This window comes from Etheostoma spectabile, chromosome 2 (assembly GCF_008692095.1).
Source record: "Etheostoma spectabile isolate EspeVRDwgs_2016 chromosome 2, UIUC_Espe_1.0, whole genome shotgun sequence".
Classification (NCBI taxonomy): domain Eukaryota; kingdom Metazoa; phylum Chordata; class Actinopteri; order Perciformes; family Percidae; genus Etheostoma; species Etheostoma spectabile.
The window spans coordinates 26,575,823-26,593,522 of record NC_045734.1 but is presented as its reverse complement, the minus strand read 5'-3'; the positions used below and the strand labels follow the sequence as shown (position 1 = coordinate 26,593,522).

Here is a 17,700-nt window from a genome sequence, read left to right as displayed (position 1 = left end):
AGTCCAGAAACAAAGACAAAAACTTCTAAACATTTGTCAGAAAAAGGCCACAAACACATAAAATAAATGTCAAATTGTCATGAGGTGACAAAAACTTCAGAAAAAGCTGTTTCGAGTATTGGGGGGTTTGTAAATATGGCTATGTCACTTTGGATAAATGTGCTCTTACATCAATATGTAAGCAGATCTATAGCAAGTGATTATCTGTTCTCCCACTAACCCTCATGCTCTGTTTACATCGGTTCTGTTGTACAATGTCACGAAACAAGAGAATGAAACCTGCAGCTAGCCACCAGGGGGCGGTGGAGATCTTACCCCTGGGAACCATACCGGGTTCATTAGTTTTAACCACCAGTTACAAAGAATTCTCAGGAGACTAATTATTAATCAGCTTATTGAAAAGTGCAGAGAAAAATCAACAACTAATATAGAAATACAGGTACAGATACAGTACATCCCACTAAAAGCTGGAAATATAAGAAACAGATAGTGGAATAGCTACACATGAACGTTTTTTTTTCCTATTAGTAACTTTAACATATACAAACATTTGAAGAAAAAAATTATACAAAATTTAAAATAATTTAAATACAGTTCTGCATACAGCACGCTAAAAGTAAAACAGGGATTTTTGCAAGGCGTATTTAATTTGAGATGCTTCTGAACTAAGGGGGCACCGGAAATGAAACAAAGGATTTTCTTTTCTTTTTAACAAATGTAAAGGTATCTTAAAGTACGCATTATCTAATGTTTGTTATGGTCTCCTTATCAGTAGCAGACATTTGTGAAAGACCATAGACTGTATATTAATGGACGGAGCAATGTAAAATACTCAATGTTTACATTTTGCATCTGACCTACATTTGACATAGGCTGCCGTATGAGGACACTCGTGTTTCGGCTCCATGTAGATCTATTTTGTCAGCTGTTTCGACGACATGCATTCTAGCCAATCACAAACCAGACTCGAGCGGAGTAATATGCTTTGGGTCAACGCTTCTTCTGCCCACCTGGAAGTTCGTTGCTTGTACATACTTTTTCTTAAACGGAAATTCCTCTTAACCTCTATGCTAGCAGAGACGGGTTAGACGATATTACTAGTCGCTACTAATAGTAATAAAAGATAATCTTTGCTGCCAGTTACCATGAATGTACACTCAAACGTGGTGTGTGCGACACCGCGGAGGAATACAGTCAGCGGTGTTTTGGCACTTTATAAAGTACTGTGACGCTCTCCGCCCGCACATCTTTTCTGTATTCCTAACAGTGACCGTCTACTCTAGCCGAAAGCTCTACGCGCTAAAATGGCAGTTTAAAGGCGTGCAGCGGCTATCCTTGCAGCGGCAACAACCCGGCAGTGCAAAGGCTAAGTGCACTGGCTATTTCTGGCAAAATGGCGTAAGTATTTCTTATATCAACATATTGGCTTCAGCCGCTTAAATGTTAACTGGACTCACGTTAGTTAGCTATCTATGCAGTTTACAGACCTGATGAGTATGGTTAAGCGCTTGGACATGACTAACTTAGCTACATACGACTATTGTTGCTATGGCTACAAAGTAGATCCCGATATTTCGATTTCCTGGTTCAGGTGGTGGTGTCAAGTTACGAAATGTCAGTTGAATTAAGGTTAACGGTAGCTAAATAGACAGTCGGCGGAATAGCTTTGGTTGGGCTGAGCCATGTTAACAGTGGACTCAGTGAACCTCAATAGTTTTTCAAGTCCATGTAAAAATCTTATGTATTTCACAAAGACAAAAAGGCTTACACGAATTGAACATTTGTGTTTGTGTATATTAGCTAGCTAAATATTGACAACGTGGCATGTCCAAAATGGCGCGTACTCTTTCTTCTAGCCCCCGTACAGATGGCTCTGTTGTGGAAATGGCGGTTGCCCTCCCACATCTCCGCTGTGACGCACAGAGGGCGGAGTTACTGCCCAAAGCATGACCAAATTAGGAAATGTTATCCCCCGGTGGAGGGCGGGGTGTTTCGCCTCAACGCCGCTTTGTCACTTCAGTGGAAGGGATTAGCCAAAATTAGCCTCCCCTCCCCCTTGCAACCAGTTTAACTACCCAAGCACACGCCAACGAGAAAGTTGTTTGCATGGGGGTTGTTGAAGTGTTAAGGTTTACAATCAGGAAGTGCAGACACTATGAGTAGTGTTTCAGATATACAGATAAAGTTGGCTCATTTCAAAGGCATTTCTGCCACGTATCATAATATGTTCATAGGATTTCAATACCTTTACTGTTCCCTACATCAAACATGCTTGTTCAGCTCCCGAAATGTTTACCCATATTTAACCAATTAGGGTTCTACACTCAAAGTGCCTGTATTCCATGCGATGTACCCCCCCACTTAACATCAGGCATCTCTGTGTCTCCTTTACCCAGGTCTCTCTCGGCAACCACCTACAGCTTTGCTGCCGTCGACAGCAGTACGGAACCCCTCGACTTGCTAACCTCATCAGACTCGCCTTTGTTTTTATTTACCCTTTCGCGTCTAACGTTGACAAGCAGCAGCCATGACATTCGAGCTGGCATTGGAGGACGTGGAGGCCCTGTACTTAGGTTGGTGTTTTGATTCACAAATGTTCTAAAGCACAACTACAAACATTACTGAATATACAACACTCTCTTTGGATAACAAGCTGTAAAATGTGGCAAATTGCAAAGTTTAGCATAAATTGAGACATTTGTGTATTTTGTACATACAATTAGGCGTTTTTAATAAAGAGGTTGTTGTCGTCCACAGGGCCCTCGTTTCTGATGGCTGACCCCATGGGGCCCCTTCTGGACCAAGATGAAGAAGAAGTTCTTTCTCCCTCCATCTCTTTAGAGGGGAAGGCGCCAGCTTCGCCCCCCCTCTCTTTCTCCTCCCCGTCTCCCTATCAGACCTTGTCGTCCTCCCCGTTTTCTTCTGCCTCCCCTCCCTCCTCTCCTCCTCCCCCCACCCAACCCTCCTTGTTCCCGGGAACCAAGGCCGGAGTGGACTCCCTGTCCCTCCACTGGCTGGGTGCCAGCGACCTGCTCAACACTCACGTTGGAGCAGACGATGGCAATGGTGAGTGACTTAAATTTTGCATTAATTAAAATATCAGAAGCCATAGGGAACAAAAGATTGTAGGCACAGTTGAGTATTATTACAATTACTGTATGAGAGTAGAGTAAGGTAATTCACTAAAATGGAGCTGATATACGAAGGAAAGTTGTAGGCTAAATTAGAAACGGCTTTATCAGTGAGTTCTTATGTGGAAAGAAACCAAGGGTGGAATGTTTTTCCACCACTGTGAGGTGATTAAGTTGGGAAAGCTTACTGCTTTCAGGCTAGCTGTAAATATTAAATAAAGGACGTAATGTGTTGGTAAAGCACTTCTGGTTGACCTGCAGGCGACATGTCCTAGATGTTAAAGGTTTTTAAAAGCGTACCACATTTTGACATTTCTACAGTTATGTTGCTCAAAATATGTGGGTGTTAATGTCTTTTGCAAGATGCTGCACAAACTTGGGCCAACACCAAAATTTCAAAGCAAAATTAAGTGGTAGATGTGTTGGGCAATCAAGAACAATTGTTGGTTAGCAGCTGGCAGGTGTGGTTCTTAAGGTTCTACTTGAACTGGCTAAATCCAGTTTCGCTAAATGTGGAATTTCATTGCAGTTATTGTCAATTAAAAGTAAGAGGTTCCTGGTGTTCTGGAAACACATTTCAACATGTTTATGTGCGTCACAAAACACAACAGTTCAGGGCTGGCGTGTCAATGATAATTTGTACTTCATCACTAAATAAATTATCAAGTGACTCAACATGATGTGGAACCAGTTCCAGCAGTTTTGCTTTTGTATTCAATAAAAATTCCAATCAACAAGGACCTTTTTTAAAATGTGTGAAGTAATAATACTAATTAATACATTGTCTCTATAAGCAGATGATGCTTTTGCGGGCATGGACTGGATGTCAGAGAAAATTGACCTGAGTGAATTTGACCTGGATTCCCTCATTGGCTCCTGCTCATCCGATGAGTCTCCCACCTCCCCTAAGGATCTTCTGGCCTCCCTGGATTCCCAAATGGATCTGGATCTAGACTCCTTCAGCACATGCAACCCCGCCCAGCACGAGAGCCTAGAGCTGGGTCTATCACTCCCCAGCATCCCCCCTCTCCCTCTGGAGCTCTCTCTCCCTGGAGCGGGTGAGGCCAAGAAGACCGAGGTGGCTCCGGATCAGGAGCTTATTGTGAAGTCTGAGCCTCCCTCTCCGGCTCCCTCTCCAACCTACACTTTGGAGCTGGGCAGTGAAGTGGATGTCCTGGATGCAGAGAAAACAGCCACATCCCTCGCAGCCACCATCATTCCAGATCCCAATGGAAGCAATCAGACCATCAACCCCATAGTGCTCTCTATTCCCACCTCTGGCCACTTCGTCGTGGTGCTCACCAGCAAAGATGAGCCCTCCCTTGTATCTCTCCCTGACCAGTCCATCAAAACATCTCTATCAAGTGACTGCGACAGTGACTCTGGCATCGAGTCCGTTGCCAGCTCACCTGCCCGCTTCCCATGTTCTTTTCCTGCCCCTTCTCCAGCTGGTTCCTCCAGGACCAAACCCTACTCCAAACCAGAGCCCTGTGATGCTTCCTCGGCCAAGACCTCCACGGTCAAATCGGTGTCTGGTGTTCCCAAGGTGGAAAAGAAACTGAAGAAGATGGAGCAGAACAAGACGGCAGCCACTCGCTACAGACAGAAGAAGAGGGTCGAGAAGGACCTGCTTCAAGTCGAGTGCGATGAGCTTGAGAAGAGAAACCATGAGTTGACGGAGAAGGCAGACTCCATCAGCCGAGAGATTCAGTATCTCAAGGACCTGATGGAGGAAGTTCGTAAGCGTCGCGTCAAGACAAGTTCAGTGGCGTCGTAACTAGAATGTGTAGTGACGGCACAAAACACTTTGTATTACAAGTGTGTTTTTAAGAGATTAACAAAACAGGGCATGCTATGGTGGATGTGTGGAACGTGCTACAGAAAAGAGGGAATTGCTAGATGAAAGCGAAAAGACTCTGGAAGTTGATGATTGTTAGTGTAGAGCAGGGGGCTGGGAGGTAGTCAGGTGAAGCATCTGTACATGCTTGTCTCTCAGTCCCCTGTTAAATCACCAAAATGTACTCTCTGTCTTACTAGCAGTACTTGGGCAGACAGGCAGGGTGTATATTTGTAGACTAGGCATGCAAATCGTGAGTCAACATACAGTAGCTCCTGGAATTGTTAGACTTGGAGAAGAGAATTCTTCACACTCAAAGCATAAATCAACAGCCAGAATGAAATGAACCCTGTGTCAGTAAAGTGAGATACCACTTCTACCTTGTTACCCATTCCTTTTTAACCCAGTGTCATCCCATATCCATTATTCTCTTTAACAACTTCAAGTCCAGAAAGCGGCCTCAACTTATTTATGAATTCTTGATGTTACAATGTCAACTTGGATTTTTTTTTTTTGTGTATATAGTTCTTGCCTCCTTTGCTTGCAGATATTAGATATTGTCATTTAATACTGTATAACATCTGATCAATTGAGTAGCTCAGTCACTTAGCACAGCTGTATGGCTTGTAAAAATGCTTGCTCTTCTTTTTCTAATAAATGCCTATCAGAACTCAAGTGACTTGTCATGTGCTTTATTGGTTAAGGTGGTATAAAACAGAAAAAGCTGCAGATCCTTAAATGTGAAGTTAAAACTAGCCTACATTAAATGTAGTAGACAATGGATGTTGTAATTTTTTATATATATTTATATGGCAGTCAAAAATGTACGTAATGCAGCAAACAGCCATCTTGCTGCACTGGTCCCATTGTCCTAAGCACATTTATGCTGTACTAGTATTTTCATGTTCCATGCATGATTCATACAGTTCATGATGCAAAGCTTTGTTTCAATGTAATCCAGTGAAATTAAGATGGTTTACTGATGGTGCCAAGAAAAGGATATGGACACGGTTACTAGAAAACCAGCGTATACTAGTTTCAAAATATTTTAAATTATGCAGCAAGTTAAGGCAGTACACACCTTATTAAATGATTGTTTATGTTTGGAAATTAACAAGTATTTATAAATGTCAGCCTTAAATGGGGGCAATAATCCACAAACCTCACTAATTTAACCTGGCAAACTAGTCAACTGCTGTAAAAAGATTAAGTGATGTCTCATGTCACTAAACTCTAGGTACTCGTTTTCTGAGAAAAGGAGAAAGGAAGCGAGAAATATATGGGCTAACTTTTTACGGGATGGTCTATGCAATTGTGAAACCAGACAACACCAGTCACATGTTTCACAGGTGGGTGTCAGAGAGAGGGGGATGGAAGTAAATATTACTTCCATCCAGCTGTTAAAGCCACAGATGCCTGGTCTTCAACCGCTTAGGTGCCACATATGTGCCTGTTTAGCACCTGGAGTGTGTCTGTCTGTATATTTTTGACATTTAAGCAGTTTATTATTAAGGACAAACTTTATAACTTGTTTCAAAAGTGGTGCACAGATTAACATACTTTATGTCTTAGTTGTGACAATGTGTAGACTATTCCAGTACTACCTCCTGTGACTGAAAATAAGTCAGTGTAGTATCCCTGAAAGTGATACTGACGAGTGTTTTCAGAGTCAGCTCAATGTGCTGACCACTGTCAAGCAGCTGTTCAGTCTTGGCAGTAAAACCTGTGAAGCACACAGACACACTCCTCCCTGACAGATTCCACAGTACTGAGGCCTTGCCCTCCTGAGAAGTCACAGATAAGAAGAGGGGCCGAGCTTAACAGCAGAGGGAAAGCGATAACAAAGGCTGCTTTATTATGACGTTGATACTGAGGCTACAAATGAGTTCAGTGGTTTCATTGGTTGTAAAAAGAGAAGTTAGGCAGATTTTACTCCACTTTGTAAAGCAGCAGGCTATATGGATTCAATTTTTATGTTCATGATGCTTGATATCATCTGTGATCAATGGTATCTAAAATAATATTAAAAAATTACAAAAATAACCATGTAGCTAAAACCAAGATGGTTATTTTAGCTTATCTCAGCACACTGGAAAAGAAGGGGTCACAACACTGAACCAGGCTAGTCAAAAATCTGCTTACTTGCACCTCTTAAACACACTACCTGTTGTTTTTACACTTCTTTTTTGTACAAATTCCGCAACCAAGACAATGGCCATTAGAGAGCTAGCAGTGCTGGTGTAGGCGGATTTAGTTACCTTTTAATGGAGCTAGCTGTTTTCCAGCTTTATGTTGATGCTAGTTCAGCTAGCATTAGCATAATATTTACCGTACAGATATGAGAATGGTACTATACTATAAATGAATGCCTGAACAGTACAGAAGCCTACTACTTTAAAGCGCCCATATTATGCTCATTTTCAGGTTCATAATTGTATTTTGAGGTTGTACCCGAATAGGTTTACTTGGATTAATTTTCTAAAAACACCATATGTTTGTTGTAGTGCACATTGCTGCAGATCTTCTTTTCATCCGGTATGTTGAGCTCTCTGTTTTAGCTACAGAGTAAGACATCTCACTTCCATACTATCTTTGTTGGGAGTCGCACATACGCAGTAGAAAAGTAATGATAACATTGGCTAGCTAACTGTTTTTCCAACTTTGGTCAGAACAAGGCAGGATTAGCTGGGAGACTTCTTCTAAACGAGGGGGCACTTGTGGAATACCTGCAGAACAGGGACATGGAAGTAGTTCTTTTGGAGATTAGGGTGAACTAGTGTGTGTTGTAACAGTGTTTTGCCATTGAGAACGAGCTAGCATGCTAGCTCTAGCATGTGCTACGGTTAGCCACCTTGCCTCGGCTATTTACGTAGAAAGCCGTGTAGATTTGGAGTTGGAAGGGGTGTGTCGCGTGTGCCTTCTCCCACCACAACGCAGGTTTGTGGGGATTTTCATAATGTAGGCACTTTTAAAGCAACATCAACGCACTGTTACTCTTCAGCCCTCCCTACAACTTGGAAGTGGAACTACCAATCCTCTTCCTGATCTGGCAAACTTACATAGTGTGGTTATAGCTGATAGAGGGCCGCAAAGCAAATGCTGAAATGCCGTTCACCCTGTAACGAGTTGATGAACCACTGAAATGATTATTTCAAGGTGCAAAAGGAATCTTTGGTGTTGCATTACATTTCTCTACCTCAAAGCAGGCTGTTGTATGCAAAACAAGGCTTTAGTTCCAACCAAGTCGGTCATGAAAACGCCATGAACTAGGACACGTGACTGCACACAAGCATGCAGATATTCTGGCGTGACACTGTCTTTGCTAAATTGCATGAGTAACTGAGAAAACTGTAGTAATGCTTACTATGGACCTCGGAGGAATGTGACGAGACAAGAATAATCGCTGCTGCTTTCCTTGGAACGACCACACCCATGATTCATGCGGTTGAACAAAGAGATACTCTATTTTTAAAGACACTTTTTACTCTGAAGCCTTAGTGCCTTTCAAACAAACCTCTCAACCTCTGCCAGGTCCATGTGTGAAGCATGTTCGAGGTTTCTCATCCAGTTACCAGCCTCAACAGGCAATGTCAACCTCAGCTTTACTCTGGATTCTTAAGGCCTACTTCTTAGACACGCATAAATTACTCACACGCAGGGGCGTAGCACAACATACTGGGTCATGTAAAAAGGCATTCTCTATGGGCCCCTCCCCGTATCCACAGCTATTCATTCTAGCATCTTTCTGGGCCCTCCTCACATGAGGGCCCTGGGTTCTTAGACCCCTTTCCACCCCCAGTCCGACACCCCCTGCACACACACCTGGGATATGAGTGTGATATATTGGTGGGCCGATATTATTGGCCGATATTAGTCATTTCCTAATTTTTTTTTTTTTTTAATATTCATTCCTCAGAATCATCCATAATGACAAATAAATGATTCTGATAAATGAATATCTAAAAAGTTAAAACGGACTGTCAACCAAGTTCTGAGCGTTGGCGTTGGATAGTTTGTCCACCTGAGGGCGCTCTACAACGTCCCTGTTGGTAACACTGATTTATTTTTGTTCAAAGGACTTTAAGTTTCATATCTTAAGTTTGCATTTTATACATTTTATTTATCAGAACTTTATTATATTTTCATGTTCCTCTGTTATGTGACAGTAAAACAAATTATTATCATATTATTTTATTGAGAACTCAAATAACTCCAAATACTAATAATAATATTAGGGAAATCTGTTTATGTCTCGTTACGTGTTTCTAGATTTTAAAAAATGTACATACAGTATATCAGCCGATATACCGGCATATCGTTTTTTTAAATAACCAAATATTCGTATCAATATCGGCCTTAAAAATACTTTGTTGGTCGGGCTCTAATGAGCGTTATATCAATCTTCTTATCTAAATTGCATAGCTCTTCCATTAGACTGCATTAGTTTAAGCTATAGGTGTAAATAATAACACAGCAAGTTTATAGCTTTTAAGCTCTCTTAGTCCTTTCCTTTCTTTAAACATCCTTTCTCCACATCTGTTTGGACATGTTGTTGCCCAAAGCCAACCCAGTAAAACCGGTTTGGAAAGGGTACAAACTGAATTTTGCCCTCGTATTGCCTGCACTTTGATGCTGTAGGCTGCTGAAACAGAACTTGACTATATTTCAAATTACATTACATGCCACGATGGCATTTGGCTCACCCAGGTCTGGACCTAGTAGGGCTGTTACTCTATTCATAGTTTGTCTACTGTAAGTCAGTAACAGTCAAGCGATCTGACACGTTCTAATATTCCAGTCTATTCCTGGCTGATATTAACACGTGTATCATGTGAAGGATAAACTTGTTTTAGAGTCCACGTGTGGATACTGACATACTGGAAGAAATGAAAGTGCAGGATAGTTTATTAGGTCTGCACCTGAACGACTTATTTTGGCTTTGAAATGGTTGACACTTATATTCTACATGTACAAAGTAGCAAAGTGTGCAGAACAGGTAGTTCCAAGTTGTTTTTATCTACATTGTAAATTTGCATTTAAAAGTCCACTTTTCATGGTAACGTTGACATCACCCAACACAAAAAACAACAAAAGCCCAGCACAGCGCCTGGGGGTTTTAACAATCAATATTCACGGTTATGCTCCTTTGTTTTTACTGTAAAGTTGACTCACCAAGAATATTGTTTGTTTGGAGTTTAGTCGGTTTTAGACTCTACAACGATCTACTGTCGGTGATGATTCAGAGGCTTTCCCACTCATGACATGAAATTCTCCAGGAAACATTGCCTTCTTGTATTTATCCGCAGCAAATGAGAAGATGTGAATGACTGTTGTCATGAAAGTCTAGAAAATATCAGAATCACTATAGTTATTGACCTCCAACCACCATATCAGCCACGACTATAACCAAACTTCTCTAAGAATTATCTGCAATTGTTCCTGTGGGGAAATAAGTTAACGTAAAGGAAATGGGAAATAAAATGAAAAAATAGGCCGTTATAAACAGCGTAAGGGAAAGCTCCATCACATTCTACTATAATGGAGAATAGTTGAAGGCTGCCGGGCGACAAGAACAAATCCACTTAAGCGGGCTTGAACACATGGCACTTTACTACAGCTCCTACCATTGGTCAATGACCAAGTAGGGGCAAATACACTCTCTAACTACATGTGACCAAACCGCTAAACAGACTACAAACAAGGAACATGTAAAAATGAGTTAGTTACTGCCAAACTGAGAAAGAGAAGGAAAACAACAGTAGCTGTGTGACCCCAGGAGCAGTATGTGGAGCATTCATTGACTTTTTGAGTATTTCATTTATATACAAAAAATACTTATTTCTCCTCTGGTCAGTATTTATGGGTTAGTTTGTCATTCTTAAGACATCTGGGTTTGATTGTGGTATAAGAGTTTGTTACTTCACATCCTGTCAGTACTTGATTCCTCCCTTGTGTGTTTCCTACTTTACATGTCTGTCACCAGTACACCTAAAGTAAAACGAAAGCTTGGAGGCAGGAAGAGTTACCGATCCAAACGCATTTATTTTACTGCAACTGAGTAGCTTTGTTGGAATCAGCTCAAGTATGTCTTATTTATAAATTTGCTTTGGCTGCTTCTAAAATCATATCTCTTACATACAGAAAGTCACAATGAACTTTACACATGTAAGATTCATTATTTCCTTTTGTTATATTCTGAAATGTAAACAAAGCAGTAAGACATCTGTCCAATCTGTCTTTTTTTAAGAGTGGATGTGGCCATCTCTTGAAAGCCCCATATCATTTTCTGAAGCCTGATCCTTTTTCAGTCAAACGTGACCGTGAACCTAAAAAGCAAATACAACGATAATACTCTTTTTTTTTTTGTTAAAAGGTTACTTTTGAAAGTTAACTTGCTGATATTGAGCTGATATGTACACCGGAAACTTATGTAAGAGGACTTCTAAGTCATGCCGAGAGAGATATATTTGTATTTCTGTACTCGGCTCCTGAATTTCACCCAGTGTGATCCTGGGCCCACTCGAGCTGAGTGAATCCCCGTGCTGGTCTTCAGCTGATATGCTCCACAGAGGATCTCTGAGCAGCTGAGCTCATTACTGAGGTCATGGGCTTCAGATTAGGAAGACAGATTTACTCCAAGAAAGTGGGACGACACATTTGGTCACTGTACCTTTCACGTGAGACCACACCAAAGGAATTCACATTTATTTTGACATTGGAAACAATGTAACATCAAAAAAAAGACACCACATTCCCGCATATATCTTGCGGTATGCCAATGATTTGTCCGTTTTTCTAAGAATGATCACTTAATAAAAATGACCAAATATCCCATATTTTTCTAACACACAGTGGTAACTTTACAGATAATATAGCTGACCAACACTTTCTGCAATTACAAGAATGGACAATAGCAGGTGTATTCTGCTATTTGTTTGACAGACATGCAATTATCCCCACTCCATGTATTGTTTTGCCTTCCATTAATTTATATTATCATATCCAAGTGCTTCCATCTGTATAAATTCAATTGTGCAAGGGCAGTGAAAATGTTTTGGCTACAGACAAAGTGATATTAGTTTGTATATGTCTAACTTTGTGAGGACCAATGTGTGTTCTGTATCTGTCCTGTCCTCACATCCTCATATTGCAGTTTAATGGTTAAGATTAATTTTTAGAAGTAAGGTTAGGATTATGTTTAGTTTACTGTAAGTTTTGGACAAGATCTGTAGTTTTGATGGCTAAGAATGTTATTAAATGCTAGTATTATGTCAATGAAGGTCTAGTAAGTACTAGTACTAGTAATAGTGTGTGTGTGTGTGTGTCTGTATATGCGTGTGTGTATTTTCAGGCCATATTGGTGTCTCGGTTTCGGTGTACACCCATTTCTCTATTTGAATTGAAATACCGATAGGCCTTCATGCTCTCAAATGTAGTCAGTGTGGGGTTTTTATGTTGAATTTCCACAGAAAGAGGAAGTGAGTAGATCTGAGAACAAGCCAAAGCCAAAGATAAGAGGGATTCACACTTAAAACCTAATATTTGATCAATTGATGTAGATGGAATGAGTGTAAGACAAAGAGTTATGAATCAAAAGGTTTTAATGCAGCAATGGTGTTTAATGTTTTATGAACCTTTTTATTTCACCAGTGATCGATTCACTCCCTTTTGTCTGCAACTCAAGGGCTCCCCCTGGTGTCACCTCTTCAAACTGGCAACAAAGATGTTTGACAAGACTGTGTGTTTTATTGTGTGACCTATGTGTCATATAAAGTAGACCCATAAAGCAGAGCCTCTGTTGGATGTCACTGCTATCAACAGTTATTGTTGGAGAGTTAAAGGTTCGTCTGAATAATAGGGGTGTGCAAAAAAAATCTATTCATATTTGAAATGTGATTCATAGAATTTCAAAAACCGAATCATAGTTTTTTTTGTTGTATGTCCACTGAAATCACATGATAGATAGATAGATAGATAGATAGATAGATAGATAGATAGATAGATAGATAGATAGATAGATAGAAAGACACACACACACACACACACACACACACACACACACACACACACACACACACACACAGATAGATAGATGTACAGTAAAATACTAGTTCCAGAAGGTGGCAGCAATGCAACATTACAAATGCCGGCTAAACTCCAAAGAAGAAAAAGAAGAAGTTAACTTACTCCAGAAGATGGCAGTAGTGCAACAGTAAATGCAAGGCAAGCTGCCGTTAAAACCCGAAGACGAAGACACTGGAAGACTGAAAGTAAGAGCAAAATAGAGTGGGAGGCATGGCACAACAGTCATAAGACCAGTGCTTTCTGTTAACCTACAGTTACTTTTTCTCTCTTTCACTCAGCACTACGGATGTGGCGAAGCGAAACCGCGAACACCGCCGTACTGATAGCTGCTTGTGCTTATTTAGCGGCCTGCTGCGAGCAAACAGAAACAAGAAGAAGGTCGGTTGAATCATCACATCCTTAGTGACTTTATGCTGTTTAACCCTACACGGTTCATTATTAGAAGGTAGGTCCAGCTCATTATGTGTTAATGATTAACGGTCGTGAGTGGACAGACCAAACTCCATTATGAAAAAGCAGGTGTTTTATGCTTGGGGCATTTAGTGAACTAGCTAAGTTGTACAATTATTCTATTAATGTATAAACTATACAGTTAGCTTAGTAGTGTTTTATTTTTATTTTGACAGAACAGTCCAGTTAGCTAACGCTAACGCTAGATGTTAAATATTCTCAAAGCCCTCGTGGTCCAGCCGTTATAACGTTCCCCTAACATTGAAACCTTTAGAGAACTAATGGTTTCAATGTTAGGGGAACGTTCTCTAATGGTTTCAATGTTAGGGGAACGTTCTCTAAAGGTTTCAATGTTAGGGGAACGTTCTGAGAACGTTCGACGTAACCAGAAACTAACGGTCCCAGAACGTTAAGCAAACTTTCCGATGCAACCAAAGCTCAACCAAACCAAACCTCCAGGGAACGTTCCCGCAACCAAAAACGAACCTTCCCAGAACGTTCTGGGAAGGTTTTTTTGCTTCATGTGAACAACATATCAGCTCAACAATTAAAATAACTATAATGCTTTTTGTCGACATTTTTAGAAATGATCTGCGTCATTTCTTATCTCCACCAATACAAAACCTTTCTGTAACAGTCGTGTGTGTAACGTACTGTATTTGTAGAAAACAGTGTACCAACCAATGTATAAACCAAAATGAACCATGTCACCATGTTATGCTGTGTGATGGTTTTCCGATAAAGCTACTTGTTTCATAAATGAGACCTGTCATTGTGAGCCAATCAGATTTGTCCATATTGAATTATTGAAGCATGTGTGTGACATGTTCCTGCTGATCATAGAAGAAGCTGCAAAAAACTTTTATAACTTCAGAAGATACATTTTTTTGCATAGTTTTGATAACTTCTCATTCGCTATTAATAAATAAATTTATGTAAATAAATTGAAGTGATGGGTGTTTTGAATATGCCATATCATAGGATAAAACTTCAATTAGTTTTAATTAAAAATTTGAAATTTAAAATATGAGTTTTAGTATCTGAGCAAACAGACCAAGTGTTCATCAATACAGTAGCTGCATATTATGGTATGTTAGTAGCCATTAAGTCCATGCCAGACATGAAAAATTAAACAATAAGACATTATAAATTGGTTTTAATTAATTCTACTTCAAATTAGACAGATTAGACTGTGTCATCCATCCTCTCCTTCTCCCTTGGCTCTACAGAATGTCCTCCGCTCTTCCCCGTCATGTCATCTGGGAGTCCGAAGGGCTGGTGGCCCACCTGAACCCCCGGCCCTGGACCCCGGGCTCTGTTATCCTGGAGCGCAGCGTCCCTGGCAGCCTCGGAGGCAGCATCTTCCACCTGGAGAAGCCGGAGTTCTTATCCTGGTTGTTGGGGGCGAGAGCTGTTGCAGAGCTGCTGTGTGATAGGTTGGGGGTTAGGAGGTGTGCGCTGGTCAGCCGACCCCACAGAGACAGACCGGCCCAGGTAAGGTTTTTTTTATTTTTTTATTTTTGATCAGTTGATAGACTGGCTGGCTGTACTGCGCATGGGAAGACAGCCTTTTGGATTTAAAGGGTAACTTATTCTTCAACCTGGACCAAATTTCCCCATGCATTTGTGTCTAATAGATTAATGTGACCAAAAATCTTTGCTATCGGTCCAGTATTGAGCGAGATTGCAATGGCGGGCCAGCAACAACCAAGCTGCAATGTAACCTTATAGGGCAATTGTGCAGCCTTGCTTTTTCTCCACTAAAAGTGATTTTTCTTTTGCTACTGACAGGCTCAGATTGTTGTCTGATAACATTATTGATCTCAGGACGTGACTTTTTGTCCAAAGACAGATCAGTTATTCTAGCTGATTAGACCCTTAGGTTGAAGGTGGTCTGGAGCTTAGATGGGAATTTTATTAGGTCACAAATCTTTTCTACCAATAGGAATTATAAAGCTCTCATTTGTCCCGCCCTAACAGGTGCAACAAAGCTAACAAGAGACTCAGGAAGATGTCAATCAATCAGTCTAGACACACACTGCAGCCGCTTACATAAAACAGCAAATGTAAAAACTTTAATTAACTGGCTGTAGATGGAATCCCTGCTGTCACCATGGCAATCACTTCGAGTTACAGTTGAGCAATGTAGAGAAAATCAAATATCACCTTTTTTTTTTAATGAAATTAAATACCTCAATATCAATAATGCTGCAATATTGTAGGGTTGACTTTAAGTGCTTTCACAAAATATTCACACAGTGAGACTTTTGATAAATAAAAATCAGTAATGTGGATATAATGACAAAGTGGGCAAAGGCAAACAATAAAACAGCTAGAACAGTCTGGTAAAATTTTATCACTTTTACTGTAATGTAGCCTAAAACCAGGAAAAGACAACACTTGTGTCACGTTGCGATATTAGCATATCCAAAATTTAAGACAATATCTGACTGATATATTGCCCAGCCCTAGTTTTGGTTACTAAATAGTACACATTTATTTTAATTTTCCACAGATCCGTGTCCTCCCTCTACATGGTCTGGATGCAGAGTGGTGCCCTCACCTGGCAGGAGAAGAGGAGCACAACGCCCACGACCCGGGCTACTGCACCTCGAAGACCGCTGGCCGATGGACTAACTCCAGCCTGACTGAAATCCAGACCAAGATTCGAGCCAAGCTCCCCATCCCTGACGCCCCGCCCAATCTGTCTTTCCTCGGGGACGACCCGGCTGATCCTGGCCTGTTTTCACGCATCGTTCGCGGGGAGGAGGAACAGTGGCGGGTGTGGGAGGACGAGGGTCATGTGGCCTTTCTCACTCCTTTCCCCAACTCCCCCGGCTTTACTGTGCTGGTCCCACGCCGACCACTGACTTCTGACATTTTCAGACTAGAAAAAGAGGACTATGAGCGACTGGTGCTGGCAACCTGGGAGGTGTCGAGGCTTGTGCAGGAGGCGCTGGGTGCCTGGGGGGTGGGGCTTATTTTTGAGGGCTTCGAGATTGACTACGCTCACGCCAAGTTGATACCCCTGGTTCTAGCTTCGTCATCAGGGCTGGGAAATGAGACCACTAAACCACCACCTCCCCAGTTTTACCCCACTTATCCTGGATATGTGACCTCAGAAGATGGACCTGAAGCCAGCCTGGAAAGTCTGAAGGAACTGCAGGTTAAAATTACTCAGATTTAATGCTGTTACCTGTGGTTTGATTCCTACTCACCTGCCTAACTTCTAATAGTTTTAGCTGTGAAAGGAATTTCTCTTTGCTTATGAATTAGAAGAATATAATAGAATGCATTTTATTGTCATTTTACACAAGTGCAGTACCTGTGCAATGAGATTGAAGCAACTCCTTTACAGTGTCAACACAAAATATAAAAAAATACAAGTAGTGCATAAGAAAGAAAAAAGAGAGGGGGAACGTGGTGCACAGTTCCTGAGAGCAACTGTATACATATATAAAATAGTAAGAAAGATAAAGGGTTTGTATACACATTATGCAAATAAAATAGTTATTAGTGTATCAAAAGACCTGAGTATTAAATATTGCACAGTAATGAGATTAAATGATTAAATATTAAATAATTAAAGAATTGTGTGAAATAACACAGACTGAAAGAGATGTGAAATATCTTCCATAATATCTCATTGACATGATTTTAAAGGTGCTCTAAGCAACGTTTGGTGATGTCACTTGTTGTTGACATTTAAAATATTTTCAAACAACACGAGGCCGGCTCGCCCCCCCCCCCCCCCCCCCCCCCCCCCCCCCCCCATCCCGTCCTTGCTTCGGTGCACTAACCCCTCAACACAAGACAAGCTCTTTCACACATACTGTACGACTCTTTTTAAAATAAAGACTTGTTGACATGTTTATCTCTGTCAGAGGTCATAAATCCATTTTTGAAAATGAAACATATCCGTTCTGAAGACAGACAATTTCAACTATATATTTTTTTTGAATACAATAGATTCTTTTGAGAGTTGAAATGATATTTGTTAGGTTTTTAACTTGCAAAAAAACTTTTAGAAGTGTCGTTACTTAAATCATGCTTGTGACCGGGAGGTTGTCGGTTCGATCCCCAGACCGACAGGATACATTCTGGGTGAATGTGAAAGCGCAGTGCTTGTGCTTCCCTCATTACTACTACTGAGGTGCCCTTGAGCAAGGCCCTTAACCTCAATACCCCCCCCCCCCC

General features: G+C 41.0%; 2 protein-coding genes and 1 long non-coding RNA gene across 4 annotated transcripts in view; all 3 read left to right on the top strand.

The window, feature by feature from the left end:
* Window positions 1-791: 791 nt before the first annotated feature.
* atf4a (activating transcription factor 4a) lies at window positions 792-5,643 on the top strand. 2 transcript variants are annotated; one of them, XM_032534489.1, is made up of 4 exons: window positions 792-1,398; window positions 2,397-2,573; window positions 2,758-3,066; window positions 3,929-5,643. In XM_032534489.1, the coding sequence occupies exons 2-4, from the start codon at window positions 2,528-2,530 to the stop codon at window positions 4,906-4,908; spliced, it is 1,335 nt and encodes a 444-aa protein (XP_032390380.1). In that variant the 5' UTR covers window positions 792-1,398; window positions 2,397-2,527; the 3' UTR covers window positions 4,909-5,643. The 2 variants fall into 2 exon arrangements, with proteins under 2 accessions (XP_032390380.1, XP_032390373.1); XM_032534482.1 differs by having other exon boundaries at window positions 3,926-5,643.
* A 7,580-nt stretch (window positions 5,644-13,223) lies between these two features.
* Window positions 13,224-17,056, top strand: LOC116701011 (uncharacterized). Its single transcript, XM_032534542.1, has 4 exons — window positions 13,224-13,238; window positions 13,332-13,431; window positions 14,733-14,997; window positions 16,019-17,056. The coding sequence occupies exons 2-4, from the start codon at window positions 13,340-13,342 to the stop codon at window positions 16,688-16,690; spliced, it is 1,029 nt and encodes a 342-aa protein (XP_032390433.1). The 5' UTR covers window positions 13,224-13,238; window positions 13,332-13,339; the 3' UTR covers window positions 16,691-17,056.
* A 97-nt stretch (window positions 17,057-17,153) lies between these two features.
* The window catches only part of LOC116701099 (uncharacterized), a 1,362-nt gene continuing 815 nt past the window's right edge, over window positions 17,154-17,700 (top strand). The window contains exon 1 of the long non-coding RNA XR_004334817.1: window positions 17,154-17,556. This is a non-coding gene — a long non-coding RNA (uncharacterized LOC116701099). The remainder of the gene's footprint in view (window positions 17,557-17,700) is intronic.